Source organism: Coptis chinensis, unplaced genomic scaffold, assembly GCF_015680905.1.
Source record: "Coptis chinensis isolate HL-2020 unplaced genomic scaffold, ASM1568090v1 utg1247_pilon_pilon, whole genome shotgun sequence".
NCBI lineage: Eukaryota > Viridiplantae > Streptophyta > Magnoliopsida > Ranunculales > Ranunculaceae > Coptis > Coptis chinensis.
Genome location: NW_028238098.1, coordinates 349,020 through 366,473, shown reverse-complemented (window position 1 = coordinate 366,473; position 17,454 = coordinate 349,020). Strand labels below are relative to the sequence as shown.

The 17,454-nt window shown below is 36.9% G+C and overlaps 1 protein-coding gene, 2 long non-coding RNA genes and 1 pseudogene across 7 annotated transcripts; 1 reads left to right on the top strand and 3 right to left on the bottom strand.

Annotated features, from left to right (window-relative positions):
* Positions 1 to 1,968: 1,968 nt before the first annotated feature.
* LOC147474207 (uncharacterized) lies at positions 1,969 to 14,729 on the bottom strand. 4 transcript variants are annotated; one of them, XM_086586562.1, is made up of 6 exons: positions 14,440 to 14,729; positions 14,017 to 14,088; positions 12,736 to 12,820; positions 6,960 to 7,124; positions 2,809 to 2,945; positions 1,969 to 2,663 (listed from the first exon to the last, which is right to left on the bottom strand). In XM_086586562.1, the coding sequence occupies exons 1-6, from the start codon at positions 14,572 to 14,574 to the stop codon at positions 2,529 to 2,531; spliced, it is 729 nt and encodes a 242-aa protein (XP_086442688.1). In that variant the 5' UTR covers positions 14,575 to 14,729; the 3' UTR covers positions 1,969 to 2,528. The 4 variants fall into 4 exon arrangements, with proteins under 4 accessions (XP_086442688.1, XP_086442689.1, XP_086442690.1 ...); XM_086586563.1 differs by having other exon boundaries at positions 12,736 to 12,808; XM_086586564.1 differs by having other exon boundaries at positions 2,809 to 2,921; positions 14,440 to 14,654.
* LOC147474209 (uncharacterized) lies at positions 2,952 to 6,783 on the top strand. The gene is made up of 2 exons (XR_015210097.1): positions 2,952 to 4,358; positions 5,861 to 6,783. It is a non-coding gene; the product is annotated as an uncharacterized LOC147474209 (long non-coding RNA).
* On the bottom strand, positions 8,984 to 9,637 carry LOC147474208 (uncharacterized). The gene is made up of 2 exons (XR_015210098.1): positions 9,454 to 9,637; positions 8,984 to 9,255 (listed from the first exon to the last, which is right to left on the bottom strand). It is a non-coding gene; the product is annotated as an uncharacterized LOC147474208 (long non-coding RNA).
* Positions 14,730 to 15,070: 341 nt separating the features above from the next.
* Positions 15,071 to 17,366, bottom strand: LOC147474206 (adenylosuccinate synthetase 1, chloroplastic-like; annotated as a pseudogene). Its single transcript, XR_015210096.1, has 2 exons — positions 16,653 to 17,366; positions 15,071 to 16,030 (listed from the first exon to the last, which is right to left on the bottom strand). The product of XR_015210096.1 is annotated as an adenylosuccinate synthetase 1, chloroplastic-like (transcript).
* Between the last annotated feature and the right edge of the window lie 88 nt (positions 17,367 to 17,454).

Genomic DNA, 17,454 nt, shown 5'->3' with positions numbered 1-17,454 from the left:
GGAGTTGTGGCCCAGTTCCTTTGGAAGAGATTCTTGATGTTGCTAGCAATGCATTGAGTCTTTGTATACCCGATTTTGACCACAAATCTATGACTGTGAATGTTACCGTCCCCTCAAAACCACAAAAATTTTGGCAGAAGTGTTCTATGGAAAGAGTGTTGCTGGTCTTGAGAAGGAGTTTGTGTTATATGCTCGTCAGAAAGCAGTTATTGTATGCTTGCAGTCAAAACATGCAAAGGATTTTCTACTTACAATCTCGATGTAGGGACTTGGACAGCATATGTCGCCGGTGGAGTACATTTTGTGTGATGTATTTTGGAGGGCTGGAGTACAATTGAAGAAAAAAGCTCCTGTTAACTTTCTCACTGATCTGAATGAGGGCAGATCGACACTTAAGCCTGCGGATGTCTTGATCTTTAGTTGGTCTGAGAGAAAACATGTATGTGTTGATGTAACTAGAGTCTCTCCGTTGGTAAGGTTGGGGAATTGTGGCTTTGAGGTATGAAAAGCGGCTAAGAGAGCAGCGACAGGGAAATGGAGAAGCATGAGGAAGTATGCAGAGCTAACCAACAATGTTTCATTCTGTTTAATTTCGACACTTTCGGTTTCTTGGAACAACAGTCTGTTGAGCTCCTCAAGCGACTTCAGAATGTTATGGAAAGTAACATAATGGCTGCTAGTTCTAACGAGTTTGTATTTATGAGGATAGGATTTGCCATTCAGAAAGGACTTGCACCGCAACTTGTTGCACGCTTTTCCTAATCATTTGTAAAACTCATTATCATTATCGATAAAATTTCCACTTCAGAAAAAAAAATGATGTATATTAGGTTACCAAAAAAAAAAAAAAAAAAAAAACTGATGTATATTAACTTACCAATAAAATTTAAAAAAAAAAAAAAAAAAAAAAAAAAACTGATGTATATTAAGTTACCAAAAAGAAATTTATGTATATTAAGTTACCAAAAAAAAAAAAAAAAAAACTGTTCGATGCTTGCTGAAAGTTGCTGATAGACATTTTGTTGCAACGGTAAAAGTGTTGTCATCATCAGGAGCTGCCTCCAATACTGTGGAGACCATATGTGCATTAGAGGAGAAGCACCTGATGCGACAACCACCGGTAAGACTAACTTTTCCTTTTGCTAAGCCCCCTTTAGTGGTAGAGAGAGACGCCCTCTTGTCATGTATTTGGTTGTTTCTGAAAGGTACTTCTTATGGTAGCGATGGTCTTCGAGCTCAGCATTTGTTGGATGTCATGAGTGGTGTTGTAGCAGCAATATCGTCTAATTTACTAGATGCATTGATCCCTGTGGTGAATCTTTAGTTACAGGGACGATGTCCACGTACATCCGTTAACGGAATTCATTGCGAGTAGTAAGCTTGCTGCAGTTTTTAAGCCGGATATTAGTATTCGTCATGTAGCTGTGTGCAAGGTTTGGTGGCAATACAGAGTCAGTTATTACACAGTGGTCTTTGCAATGCTTCACTTGCAAGACCACGTTTTTCAGTCATTTTGTGTTTCAGAATAATGATTTTTCCCCTTGAAGCAACATTTCCCTTTGTCCAGTGGAAATGAAAGTTATGGTTTACAAGACTAAAACATTTAATCTACTCAGGTACTTACATGAGGTCTGTTCACCATCAGTTGTTCATAAAAATTTCAAATCAGCCAATATTTTACTTGACATGGAGCTCAACCCTCACCTTTCTGATTGTGGGTTGGCAAGCTCTGTTCCGAATGCAGATCACCAGGTAATATTTTGGCCTGTTTAAGTTTCTGTTAACAGGGCATTACTAAACACCTAAAGCTATACCCGTATTCATGAGCAATACCTCTACTAATTAAAGACAGTTCTGTATGGTAAATTAATAATCTCCTGAGCATCAAGATTGTCCCACAGTATTTGAGCATGTATAGGGAGTTGGAAATCATAACATATTCCATCATGTATATAATCCATGTCTCACTATCATATAAAATATTTTATTTAATTCTTTCTGAAAGATAATACCGTTGCCTATAGGACACCTATTTTTTGGGTTTCAACAAAATCTCATAAATTATGCCAAAGTTAGAGAACCAACACTTGCAGTTCTCATCCAATTTTGCCTGTATGAGATTGTTTATTTCCTATCAGAACAACTAAATGGGACCTATGTAATAATATCTTACATGCGTGTCAAACAAAAGAAAATGTTTAAGGTCACAAGACATGTGACGAACCTACCCCTTCATCAAAGAATCTTGTAGAATGGATGGAAATTTTAGGCTGATGTGTGATGGGTTGGTTTAAGGTGGTTTAATGTTTCATAAACTAACTTTCACATTCTTTCAACAGTAAGGAAGTCATGGAAAGCAATACTCATTTTGAAACAGGGTATCTCTGTTCTTCTGTAGATGGGTTGTAGAAAGCAATACTCATTTTCCTTACAAGGAGTAGATGGGTTATTCTGTTCTTTTTGCTGCTTGTTTTCTCCTCGTCTTTCTCATTTTCGAGAAATTTTGATTTGTTTAACCAAAGACAACTTTAAACCCTCTCCAACTCCGTAATGTGTTTACCCAGTTGTTCTTTCAACTCCGTTCTCCAACCTTGAATTAATTTTTCATGCCTCTTGATCAGCTCACTCTTAGTCTTCAACTCTTCTTCCATAGCTGAGATCTCCTAAGAAAATACAATAAAAAACATCTTAAGTTAACTCTGTAAGAGAAAAGGATGGTCCAACCAGAAAAATGTTGCTGCTTCCTACACAACCAGAAAATTGTTGCTGCTTCCTACAAAACGATTGCATTCATTTGACTTGGATTACCTTTCGGAGTGTCTCGACCTCGCTTGGATTCTCTTCTTGTTGCAAACCAATAAAATACAGTTGAAGCTTTTTAGCAGCTTCCATGAATTCTCTTGCGTGCCTTTCTACATCAACTGGAAGCAAAAAGATCACTATACCTAGCAATACATCTTTCTCTTACTGTAAAAGCAGAGGCATATTATGATGAACAAAACAGACAGATACACTAAACGATGGAGAGGAAACACACTTTTTTTCTTGGGGGGGGGTGGTGGTGGTTAAGAGGGGGATAGTTAAGTTAAGAACTAAGTACTCGGGTTGGGACTCTTGCCCTAGAGGTAAAAGTTTTTCAAGGAGTATCAATTGCATCTTTGAGAATAGAGGAACATCATACTCGTCTACGTTGTGTTAATTATACTTTTATATAAGCACAAATCGCCACACGCAAACTTCTTCTTCCAACTAGTGGATAAGAGACAGCTAAGCCATCTCTTTCAATTCGAATTGAACTTATATCTACCTAAAATGCTTTTCTAATGAGCCTACCCATTTCTTGTTATAAACTTGGTATACCCGGGACTCCTGATATTCTTATATCTCAGGTCTCATACAATTTTTAACCACAGTTATCTATCCTAATAGATGAAGCGAACTCCTGTTCGCGACCGCTTTTGGTTCAACGAGTTTGGATAAAAATTATTTGACTTACTAAATAGTAGTAAATTCAAGGGCAGATCTGTTATTTCGTAAATTTGTTATGGCTGAAAAGGTGTATCTCTCTTCCCCATTAATTTCTTCTAAACAGCGCACCCTACTTCCGCCCTTTGTAGCCGTTTTCCGGATTTTGTTGAAGTGAAAAATAATCGCAACTAATACAACTCATTGTATTAAGCAATTCGTTGTGCCCATTTTCTTAACCGTTTTCAATATCCAATAGTCACGCTGTTTCACTCCAAAAAACAAAAGGAAAAACCAATGTTCGTCTCCCTTATCCTCACTCACTAATCCAATATCCAATAGTCAAGGGCAGATCTGTTATTTAGAAAATTTGTTATGTCTGAAAAGGTGTATCTCTCTTCCCCATTAATTTCTTCTAAACAGCGCACCCTACTTCCGCCCTTTGTAGCCATTTTCCGGATTTTGTTGAAGTGAAAAATAATCGCAACTAATACAACTCATTGTATTAAGCAATTCGTTGTGCCCATTTTCTTAACCGTTTCCAATATCCAATAGTCACGCTGTTTCACTCCAAAAAATAAAAGGAAAAACCAATGTTCGTCTCCCTTATCCTCACTCACTAATCTCTATTTCACTCCATGTGGTTTCCCTATAGTTTCTTTGTACAAACTATTCTCTTAAATCAAAACTCTATTCTTGGGTTCTTTATATCTACTCTTTGAGTCAAACTTATCAGGCCATGGAAGAGTCAAGATTAAAAATTTCTTCTTCTTTCTTTGGCTTTGTTAAAGACTCAATTTTGTAGTAGTATAACTTGCGGGCACCTTCTGTCATCGAGAAGAATAACTTCATTCAAAGGACTTCAAGGACGCAACGTTTCTAATGATTTAATGGTATTATTTTATTTTCCTATCCATGGCTTCTCAAGTCATGCGTTCATTTTCTTAATGTCAATTTGAGCTTTTATTTCAATTTTTATAGTTCAAATGTTTTAGATCAATCAAATGAATATAATGAAAATATATAGGGTTAGTTAGACTTAGACTTGCAATTAGTGTTACCCCCGTTTTCAAAAATATTAGTGATACCCCCCATTCGAGTGATCCAACGGTCAGATTTCTTCATCTGAAGAAAAAAAATCATCTCGTAACCGTTGGATCCTAACCCAAACCCAAATATATATATCTAATTCAGGGAATTGGGTTTAAATTGGAAATCCTTTACCTCCTGGGTCTAAGTCATTTATTTCAGCTTTTCATGCGCAGTTCCGTTTCTTGCCCTTATACCTTGATGGACTACAAAGCTTACTAATTTATTGTATTCTCTATTATCACAATTGATTCAGTGACTAGATAAAGAATTATACTAGATCCCATAATCCCTTTAGATGATCATGGTTGAAAATCATCCATGCTCGTCCACATCCATGCTCTTCCAACATGTATCCATGTTCTATTATGGTTGAGAATCTTCAATTCTACTGTGATTGGAATTTCCAAAAACTCGCATTTGAGAACGAGCTTCTCAAACAAACCAATCCTCAGTTCATTAAATCATTCGTTAACGAACTCAATTTGGTATGTTTCATTTTGCTTATATAATAGAATATCACAATAAATGCCATGTCAAAAATACTAAAGTCGGCAATTAATTTACTGAATTGTGTTATTACCTTCCCATGTCATTTTATTTCTTTATTTATTTTCATTGTTTCATATTTTCTTTTATGGTCAACTCCATGTTTATAGAAAAGTAACATTGACAGAGGGCACAAATAGATTGGATAAAATAGACTGGTTTGCCTCCCAATATTTTTTTACCAACACGATTGGCCATGGTCTGTCAAACAAGTTCCTTAACAATAATTTCTGTTCTGTTTCTCAAGAAAAGTATTCATGAATATTGGGAATTCAGTCTTACATAATAGGGATTAGCCCAAAGAGTTGGTTATTATGACATACAATCCTTTAGAATTACACTATTCGGTTCAGAGAACATATTATACTTTGTCTATTGACTTCTTATATCTCTACATCCTACTCGACATGGGATATCCGATGATGTATTTTCCATCATCATCAGACAAGACCGCATAGTCGTTTAAATCATTAGGTTCGCAGAGAACTGAATACCCTATTTAATTTTTAAATTTCTGCGGGTTGGTCGCTTACTATATCGGTTCTCATTATTTTCCCCAATCTCATTTCATGCTATATCTACTTAATAACTCAGTTTGGAACTTGCATGAGCACACTTTGTATCAATGTAAATACATATTGCTTCACTAAGTAAACAGCCGCCTAAGTTAGCAATGAACATGCTTTGATTTTATACCATAATAGTTTGGACAACTTTTATGTAATGTTAATACTTTGAAAGATGACAATTCTCACAGGTTCGTTGACCAACCAATCACGATGAAATGGTGTTTGGCACAGATAACAATATTTTGAGTGCAAACAAAGAAAACTTCTACATCCTAGAGCACATATTTGCAAGGCATATGTGTGGACAATTTAGGTTCAAAAGAAGTATTTCTACATGTGATTGGGCGAATGATTGCACTAGGGATGAAAATTTTGTGCGTGCACCAAGAAAGGTTTTTCATCCCAGACCACTTTTCCACATGCAAAATCAACCAAACGCCAAGCACCAAGGATTGAAGACTAAACAAGAATTAGCATGCTATATGTGCATATGAGCAAGAGCCTAAATCCAGAAGAAGTACTTCAATATGCGACGAGGCTAAGGAACACACTAGGGGGGGAAGGTGCTAAATCTGAAGACTAGGTGTAGTAGTCATATTCAGGGATGTATCACATAGGTACTGGGCCAAGAGATAAGGCCGGCACTACGATATATTGAGCCAAGAGATAGGCCCAAGACCATACTAGGCCCCATGAGGTAAACCTAAGAGAGGGATATAAGATGGAAGAGGAGAAAAGGAAAAAGAAGAGGGCTAACAATAGAGGCATAGAGGGGTGAGGAGAGAGAGGTGAACTACGGGCGGCTTGATCAAAGTGATGGATGCGTGAAGGCAACCGAATTGGTGCAGCCAATCCAAAATATAGAGTGAATTTGAGTAAAGTTAGGGATTCGCGGTATTTGCTTGCAACACTAGGCATATCACTAAACATCCAAATGTACAAACGCACATGGACAGCAGCACATACGAAGTTTTCATGCTCAAGTTCAAGATAGCCCTGCAGGTCTTCATTGTGTGACTCGTGCCGTTTTTATTTATATATGTAATATCGCATTAAAATTGGAAGTTTTGGCTTTCAGTTTTGCTTACGTAATTAAATTTTATTCGTTTTACATGTAATTCCTTATGGTTTGTTAAACCCTATTCTTCTTAGAATTGTTTCTAGAACTCTTACAGTATCTTTTTAAAAACCAAGTAGCCATAAAAAGAGCGGAAGCACATTCAAATCCGGTATACTACAATGAATTGAACTATAAGGACAATGTTATGTAAAAGTAGATACACTTACTTTGGTGAGTAGGATGAGGAGAACGATCGATAGCTTGGAGCTCACGAGCTGGCAAGCAAGGAAGAAGAGCAGTTTCTAATGCAGCGACATATTCAGTCATGTCTTGTTTCTGCTGTGGCGGTGGGACCTGCTGGTCCTCCATCTCGTTTATAGCCTCTGTGAGTTCTAATTCACACTCAATTAAACAGATAAAACCAGCATTAATTAATTTCCACCTCATTCTCAAAATAAACAATAATTTGGATTAAAAAACAAAATCCCAACTAGGTTTGTAATTTAATTGTAAAAACCTGTTGTAAACAAACTAAACGTAACAAATGAAGACCTGTAATTGTAATTAACTTGATCAGGTAACAAGGCATTATTCTAAGGTTTAAGTATGTGATGACGTACCTTGTTCGAGAAGATTTTTGAGGATTTAAAATGAGAAGACCCTCTTCTCCTAGGCTGTGTTTGATTCAAGGAAAGTGAGGTAAAAGAAAGTATTTTCTTGGAAAGGAAAAATTCAGTTTGGTTCACTTTAAAATGGAAAACACGATCAAAATCAGTGAATTCAACTCCACTTTAAAATAAATCTTGGTTAACCATCCCAGTGCCAAGGTGTCTTTGTATTTAGCATCAAATCTTGGTGTCAAATACTCAAATACATTAGAATATTTATTAGGGGTTTTTAGGTTTTGGTCCTCCTAATAATAGCATAATTAGGCTTTGGTCCAACAATGATCGTTTATTAAGTTTTGGTCCTCCTGACCGTGAGTTGACCGGCCTTAGTCAATCTCCTATAATTTTCCTATTACCGATAATACCCCTCCACGTGCCTTACACGTGAGTCATGAGTAAACATAAATTAGTTTTTGGTCCTTCTGAAAATATCTTCGTTTAGGTTTTGGTCCTTCTGCAGTAAAAGTTGCATAAATTAGTTTTTGGTCCTTCTGAAAATATCTTCATTTAGGTTTTGGTCCTTCTGCAGTAAAAGTTGATCAGGTTCTTTTGCAGTAAAATATATATTTTCCTTTATGGAACTTCAACATGGAAATTGATGGTTAGAAGAAAGAAAAAGAAAGAAAAGCATCCCACAATATTCATGTGCACAAATAGAGAGTTTATAACAACAAACTATGAGAAGTTGATATGCAGACTGTAGATAAAGCAATTGGTATTCCAAAGAAGAATGAGACACTAAAACTTTGTCTTCGCAAAACGAGAAAAAATAAAAAATATAATTAAGCTACACACTAATATTTCATCTGATTAAGGTAATGACTATGGAGAATTGAACCGTGAAATAGAATGACAGATAAAGAGGGAAATAGAATCAAAGGGAGTTCTTATTCTAATACTGAGCAAAACCCAAAACATCTAATGTTTGATTAAAAGCTAAGAAATCGAGCAAAAAAATTGAAAAATCTCTTCTTCCAATTTTAGAAAAAAAAAATCGGTGTTTGCAATTAAAGTAATCGATACTTACCTTGTTGAGATGTGAAGGAGAAAGAGACAACAAAAAAACGTAAGTGGTTTCCCTGCCTAAAATTTTAGAGCCCCCTACCCCCCTGTCTTTCTCTTGAATATAAGTCCTTGGTTTCTTATATTAGGAGACACCATCAATTGATACCCCCCCCCACCCCCACACACACACTCAAATCTTAGGAAGGACAATGTAACACGCACTCGCCCAGATAAATATTTCATAGATTATGTTTGAAGTATTCGTTTAAATTTGAGAATTTAGTCATTCATTTGACATTGTAGATCGTTGGAGAATTACAAGGGAAGTGTTTACCTAAATATTGAGCATTACAATTTTCAATTTTTAGTCCACTATTAAGCTTGAGACTGAATATAAGGCGCATTATTACTGTTCGGTTGAGAAGTGTGCCTCCCGTTGAGAAGTGTGCCTCCTAAAGACTCGGAGATGCCTAATCTCAAGTTGGGCACGGATTTCCACTGAGCATAAGAACTGCACATTGTGTTATTTGGTTTGGCAAACAATGCACGCACACTGTCAGGTTGAGATAGTTATGATGAGTACTTCAATTCACTATTGATTTGATTTTGTGGAATTAGTAGGGATTTTATGAGTCTGCAGATACAAATAAAGGAAGACGATGCGTGAAACTTCAAAACTTAGTAACAATAATTCATTAGAGTCGTCAAACTTCACAACTCATTACTTCAATGGAAAATTAATATTACAATGCTTGCTGACGGTGTGTTCAGTCAGAATCAATGGAATGACCTTAAACTTGAGCGTCTCTTGCTTCAAATTTGCAAATTTACGGAAGATACGGATCTCAACCTGGGAAAAAACAAAGATAAATAATTCAAGAAAAAAAAAATGGAAGTTGAAGTGCTACTTATCAGAGAAAGGTTGTATCCTGACACAGATATCTAAATTAAGTAACAGTTAGCGAATGCATATGAAATCAACAATCAACCTGTCATATTAATGACCAATGATGTAATTCAACAATGCTTAAACAGTGGGTATCATTACCGGAGTGAAATCTTGGTTATGACCCGCCAGAGTAGGCCGGTCAACTAGACAGCAACAGAAGCAATGATCACTAGCTAATTCACTAAGATGTATGCACTAGGTCTAGGATGTGTCGCATACATTGAACCCAATGCAAATATTAATAGATGAAAATATGGTAACAAGAGAGAGAGAGAGAGAGAGAGAGGACCTTCATCTGAAACAAAATTAAGAGTTCTTTTTCTCTGCGTCAAGATTTCTCCATGGATTTAGCGCATCCCTGATAGCTTGAGCTTCTGCGGAATTTTCCCAAGCTCGCTTCTCCGACTCCAGAACAGTTACTTTATCATCCTGACACAAGAGAATATCGATCAGTATTTCAGCCTCTGATGAGTGTCTCTCAAGTTACCGTCAACCCTCATAAGCTGTTCTAGTTCTCATAACATAACATCAAGATAACAGGAAAAATCAGGCAAGTACTTTAGATAGTCGGGTCTCTTAAGTTATCATCAACTACCAAAAGCCAATACATATCTCCTAAGAAAACAGTAAGACTATGCCTTTGAAAACAACACCACAAGCTTCTTCTAAATATGAAAGCAACAACACAAAATACACTAAGAACATTGCTTTTTTTTTTTTGGGTGGGTGGGGGGGGATTGGTCACCGTGCTTGTTGCAATGATCTTTTAAGACTTACCCCCCATCCCTCCTTTTTAAATAGGGAAATTGGACATGACAGATTTCTAACAACAATCAATCATGTGGCGGTGTGGAAAGGCGTATGTGCATCTAATTCAATCATCTTTCTACTACTAGTATGGGTAAGTATAAGGTCGCGTAAATCGTCATTTGCGGTTCTCATTACTGAACACACACACATTAAATACCTTTGAGGGCGGTTCTTGCATTTCTTTCTCCCTTGCTCATTTCATTGTCAAAGGAATGCCCTTTTTCAATTTTTCAATAAAACAATGACAAGTCCGAAAGCGGTAGGAAAAGAATTTGTCGGGGAGCGAGGAATCGAGGTCGTGTCGAGTTGACTCCGTTCTCGTAGAAACAACAAGAGCGATAATCACCGTGTGTTTGAAGAAGTATGTGTCCTCTATGACTTTAAATTGAGTTCGGTGTTTCAAGAACGGGAAGCGGTTTTAAGCAAAAGCAGCTGTCTAAGACTTTGAATTCTCAAATAGTTTTAGTTTATAGTCTGTAGCGATCTGGAGGCTAATCTTTGCGAAGAGCGGGTAGAGCAGTAGGATGGCACATCCAAATTACTTGTGTTGACCATTAAAATGTCCACTTAAGATCCCCCGCCCCAAACACCAAGCCAAGCAGTAGATAAAGATGGAAACTGATAAGGTTTCCTTAAGTGCAGCACCAAATTAGGCCATAGACATCGTTGAAGATGATCTAAATAGACAAACTAATGAAGAACCCCGAGTCGCCAACCCACAAAAGTAGACATATATAACATTAATTCAAATAAATAAAGGTTTAGGGGTTATATAACCAACTACAAGATAGAAAACAAAAACGACAAGAGAAAAAATACTAAATATAAAAATAAAAATAAAAATAAAAAAAGGTTAGAGATAAACTACAATACAGCAAGCGAATAAAGCATATGAAGTTAAGTTGAGAAAAATTACATTGACTACATATTAAAGGGAAAAAGGGAAGGGGGGTTGGAAAAGGAGGGTTCTCACACAGAAACCAGTTTTGACCATGAAGAGTTCCATTGAAGCTCCAATCATTGCTGATATCACTCCTATTTTCACGTACCAGCCCAAAAACTTCATCTCCCTCTCCCTCTCCCTCTCCCTCTCCCTCTCCCTCTCACTCCCCTGTTTTAAGATTAAAAAAACCAAATAATAATAATAAGATCAAAAAAAAGTTTGAAGAAATGAAGATTTACATGTGTTAGGGTTTGATTGATTTTTTGAGATTTCAAAGCCCAACTCAGGCCCATTCAAATTTGGGCTTTATTAAGTTAAGAGTCCAAATGGAATCACATCGTCACTCATCACTTTTTTTTTTTTTTTTAATCTAGAGGTTATGGCTGACCTAAACCTGTATTAGAAGAAAAACGGGGATACATAGTTCCTATTCTATCTTCCTCTATGATATGGTGTAACTTTTCATCTAGAGGAAGTGAGAATAAAACAACACCTTCTTCTGGCGATCTATACATTTTTGAAAGGTAGTCGGCTGCCCGATTTCATTCTCGAAAGATATGACTAAAAGAGCATTTGACAAATGTGCGAGTAATACTTCTAATCTGAGGCAACCATATTAGAACAATACCCACGGGCGCTCACTCCCTTTCAAAATGTTTATGGCTCCCGGAGAGTCCGAATTGACTTCAGATTTTCTATACCCATCTCTTGGGCTGCCTAACCCCAATGGCTTGGATTCCCTAATGGTGAGTTATGACGAGCAACCATGTGATAAGCGCGAACAACATTCCCCAAGCTATCTCGTATAGTCCCTCCATACCCACTTCCATTTTCTTTGGACCGAACCATCGAATTATTAAGCATGTAAGCTCCCCTGTTCGTGACTTCCACCTACACCAAAGAACTTCACGAGGTTTGAAGTTCATTTGCGATCCCAACCTATCGCCAAAGAGCTTGAAGAGAGTAAGAGTCTTTGACCTCAAATGATTTTTCTCGAATGTACTGACTTCATTGTGGCCATAATCCGAGGTGAGGTTTTTGTCAAGGCGTCAACAAGATGTTCTTCTTCCGTCTGTTCCTTTCGCACCAGATTTCATGGACAGATTGAGCATGCCCTGTATGATGGCGGCCTTTGTAATGTTAAGGTAGTACCATGGTGGTTTCTCTACCTCTGTTAGTTAATAGTCAATTACTAACTACAAACCTACAATCACTTCGTTCAAATCATGTCTTAGACAACGTTTTAGTCATGATAGCTTGCAATTCCTGGAAGAGGAACGAGTTCAAGTAGTGATCATGTGTACGCTAGTAACACATTTCCTTCACTATTCCTAATCATATATCCCTCTAATATTGCCACATCTAGTTCCACCAGATAATACTCCATCTAGGTTGAACTTCACCATAACCCTCTTTAGGTTTTGTCCATGTTGAAGTAACTGTGACCCAGATTTGGGCAACTAGTCTCCTAACAAGTTGTTATTCTGTCATTTTTTTGTGTAAGTACCAAGCAAGATAATAGTACCTCTTGAAGGTATTCTTGTTATATCTTTAGTATCCTAGTGGTTCGATCTCACCACTTGCAAAACAATTTAGTCAAGTGGATAATTCAATTTTGGGTGTTGTACCTGTTACACCGTGACCTACAGCAGCAGGAGTATTTGGCACCACCCTTATCAGACGACCATGACCTGCCCAATTCTGCGAAATTAGCTATCCCACAGGAGTTAGCTAAGGACACAAAAATAAAAGGTAACAAAATGAAGATCCAACTTAATGCATACGCAGTAAGTGTTGTAACAGAGTAACATAACAGAAAAATAGCTATAAAATGAAACTCACAAACTATTAGAGGACAAAAACAAACGGCTAACACCTCAAGAGCTGTACAGCTCATTATGAAATTTCGTCAATTATGTTCCAACTATAAACTCCAAACAGCGGTCAGCCTTCACCTTCAAATGAAATCATCCATATGATTTACAGAAAATAATCCTAAATTTCTTTTGCTGGAATACAATCTGGCAACTTATACCAGTAGATCAATGGTTTATTTCATGAAAAGAGTCTAAGAGTTAAACTTTCCCCAACAAAAAGTTCTCCTACCACATTCTATTCATAGGCTCCAAAGTCTAAACAATTGAGGGGCTCCACCTCCCAACAAGTTTGTCCACATTAATCACAACAGTAATCTTAACTTCTACTAGAGTACCTCTACTCTATTTATAAATCATCACACAAAATAAATAAGTTAGAGCCTTAATTTATTCATCACTGGATAACCAAGCAAAGAACATTATACAATTAACCACCCCTTGAATTCAAATTAAGAAAACAAGTTTAATTACCATCACAAATACCAAAAAATTATAGATTAATCATATTCCCATGTATGTACATTTGCCACAGCAGCCTTAACACTAAGAGCAAGCTTAAAAGAAGTCATATAATAAAAACCCAACTCCAAGAAACCAATTTCAGAACTAACACACTAACTTCCTTTTACCAAACAACAGTCAAGTTTGATGGGTGTTTAGTGAGTTCTTATCTCTTCTCACCCGACATCGGTTTTTGAGGGGTATAGGGTGGTAGTAAGTTTGTTTCTTTCTGCCGATATTTTGCAACTGTCAGTAGGTGGAATTAATTGTCTTAGTTGTATGCGATTGATAGCCTTGGAACTTTTAATACTAAATTAGAGAGGCTTAAATAAGCTAAAATTTACAAGTGTCTTGTCGATATAAGCTCTTGGTATTATAATTAATGAGGGACCCTCTTATTTCAATGGTTTATTTCAACATGGAAATTGATGGTTAGAAGAAAGAAAAGCATCCCACAATATTCATGTGCGCCATCAGCGCACTTAAAGATCACATGGTGCACAACAAACTATGAGAAGTTGATGTGCAGACCTGTAGATAAAGCAGTGGTATTCCAGCAGCAACAGACACTAAAACTTTGTCTTCTGTTAGTAAAGGCTTGAACTGCAAAACAGAAAAAATAAAAAAAAAAATCTAATTAAGCTACACACTAATATTTCATCTGATTAAGGTAATGACTATGGAGAATTGAACCGTGAAATAGAATGACAGATAAAGAGGGAAATAGAATCAAAGGTAGTTCTTATTCTAATACTGAGCAGAACCCAAAACATCTAACCTCTTCATGAAGTTTGAGTTGCTTATTTATGTAAAGTTTGAGTTGGTGGTTTGATTGGAAAATTTCTAGGTTACATGGACACGGCAATATCTAAAATAAATATGTGTCGACACAGCTAAATGAGCACGAGTAAAGAACCCACAAACGACTATAAAAAGTAGTAAATGATGAAGAACCTGGTTTTCTTTGATGATGACGATCTGTTTTCGATGATGAAGAAGAACCTGGTTTTCTTCTTTCTTTGGTAGGTGTGATCTATTTTTGAGAAGAGGTAGGATTTGTATGTTTACTGGGCTTGGGCCTGCTTTCATTTTTGTGTTTTTGAACTAAATGCAAGTTATACTTTTTTTCCCTAATTGTTGTTGATTTTTCCATGCTGGCCGGACATTTATTAATATTCTATGAATCTACTTCATTACTTATATTTTTCGGTTTTGCTAATGACCTATTATACATTGAATTTGTTGCTTCTCTATCATCATTGTGTACATAGTTCAAAAGAGGTGATGATCGATTACTTGATCTTATTACGATGAGAGGAAACTCTGTGGGAAGGGACGAAAAGACGATTGCAAGGTGGGAATTAACTAATAGACAAGAAGTGTTTGCCTCTATGTCAAAGAAGATAATGAGAATACCAAGGCAAGTGATATACATTCCTACTTGCTACCCTTGTGATTTAGTAGTAGCTAGGAAACTGACCTATAACTGTAATTTAGATTGGTCAGGGTCCTCTACATTCCTGCTTTGTGTGCATTCAGAGTATTCTATAAAATTTGAGTATCTAGTCATGCATTGGACATTATAGATCGTTGGAGATGTTTTTTTTTTTAAATTGCAACAATCGTCTTTACTCGCGCCTTTACGTCTGTTGCAGTTCCTCTGTTACGGCGAACACACACATTAAATACCTTTGAGGGCCGGTTCTTGCAATTCTTTCTCCCTTGCTCATTTCATTGTCAAAGGAATGCCCTTTTTTCAATTTTTCAATGAAACAATGACAAGTCCGAGCAGTAGGAAAAGAAGCTGTCAGGATTAGATCACCAGGGAAATGGAATTCAAGTATACTTACTACTCCGATTAGATCACCCAGAACTCTTGGAGCAATGCCAAGTCCAGTGCAGATGCCACCAGCTGAGGGGCTAGATGAAGTGACAAAAGGGTAAGTGCCAAAATCAATATCTAGCATAGTTGCCTGACCACCTTCAACCAATATCTTCTTTTTCTGTCCGATGAAATCATTCACAACATGAACAGTATCAGCAATGAAGGGCTCCAACCGCTCGGCAAATCTCTTGTAGCGATCAACTTCTTCCCTAAGCATGACAGGACTGTAATTAAACCCTTTAAATTGTGCAGCTGCTTCTGATAACAAAAGATCAAGCTTCTGAGGGAAGGTATCCATGTGCCTCAGATCACTTACTCTTATCCCATTCCGTATCATCTTGCTCGAATAACAAGGCCCTACCCCTCTTTTTGTTGTCCCGATAAAGGATTTAGCAAGCTCGGATTCTCTAAGCCCGTCAACAACTTGATGAAAATCAAACAACAAATGAGCGCGATCAGATACTAATATCCTTCCCTTACAGGAAACACCATTAGACTCGAGACCATCAATTTCTTTAAATAATCCCGGTAGATGCACCACAACCCCATTACCAATAACACATATAGAGTTTCCTCATTAAGGATTCCTGAGGGAACAAGGTGAAGAGCAAATTTCTTCCCCTCGTCATTGTAGATGGTGTGCCCAGCATTTGCTCCCCCCTGAAATTTTGAAAACATAGATTTAGTACTAAAGAACAAGCAGAACATGTATATATGTACCTACTCCCTCGGCCCCCTTTATCCAACTACTATCCGTGCGTTCACGTACATATCATTCTAGCCTAATGTGGTCAAATTGAAATTTATTCCGATTGGTAAAACGATGGAAAGCTGAATCATAATTCGAATAAAAAGGCATACGATTCATATAGACTATTCAAAATCCATTAAGAAGAACTATATTTAACAAATAACTAATATACACACTCAATTCATCATGCTCATTTACTACTTGTAATTTCAATATAACAGAGAATTATATCACAACCCACAGTTCTTCTTGCCCAACATGTTCTTAGTACACATTAGTAGTCCTACCTTTGCTCACTACGCATTTTACAAATTTATTTGCAACTAGTTACACTCTCGCCCCGATATAGAGTCATTGAGCTATAATTATTGTCATGAACCACCTTAGACAACATGAATTCTTTGACTACATTTTCCCAATCAACTAGCTAACATACAAAATTTAAAATTACAATACTAATATAAATAATACAGTTAAAGAAAAAACTAAACAAATTACATAAATTAGAACAAAAATAAAATAACGATATACCTGACAACGAGCAACAACATCGAAATGACCAGCCAAAATATCGACAAGTTTACCTTTGCCTTCATCACCCCATTGACAACCCAACACACCGGATACTTGACTCAACTGACCCACACATTCTTGAAACAAATCTTTTATCGGCGGCTGCTGCTCCGAAACAATTGATGGGGTAGTTGATAAAGATGCTACTACACCTCCCTTCCTATTATAGCATTTCAGGAAAACAGCATTCGAGAAGCTGGTACTCCTCTTTTGAGATGTAGAAAAAATTGGGGCGTTGGAATTGAGCTTCACTGTGGAGAGCTGCATGGCTTTGCTTTTGAGACGAGGAAAAGAAAAGGGTTTTTCTTGTTTTGCTGATTTTTCTATTCTTCTTCTCTTAACAACAACTCGCCCATTAATATTTGGTTTTTTTCGTAATTATGATTTTCTCTTTCCCATTTTCAGTCCAAATAAATTACCAAACAACAGAAGAATATCATTCCATCCAGCTGCGAGCATAAAAAGATGGAATTTTTAAGGTTGAACTCGCAAATGGACCTGCACTTAAGCTAGGACTATTCCGAAGTAGCCAACATCAACGTCCTGAATATAACATGCATTGTAGGGGCAATAGAAAAGTTGACAAAGCTTAAATTCATATGCCAGACATACCTCAATCAATAATAAGAAAATGAAAACATCAGAAGCGTTGACAGAATTGTCGACCCACCGGACTCTTAGCAAAACATATCTACCACAGGTAAAACTGTAAAAGTAATGAAGAAAATCAGTAAACAAGGCATACAGCAGATACCACATC

Bases quoted from the DNA above. Each gene is read 5' to 3' on its own strand.
- LOC147474207 (XM_086586562.1), bottom strand. From the start codon at position 14,574: ATGAAAGCAGGCCCAAGCCCAGTAAACATACAAATCCTACCTCTTCTC. The intron at 14,089-14,439 runs GTTCTTCATCAT...TCTGTTTTGCAG, and splicing joins TCATCATCAAAGAAAACCAG to TTCAAGCCTTTACTAACAGA. The intron at 12,821-14,016 runs GTCTGCACATCA...CCTGTGGGATAG, and splicing joins TACCACTGCTTTATCTACAG to CTAATTTCGCAGAATTGGGC.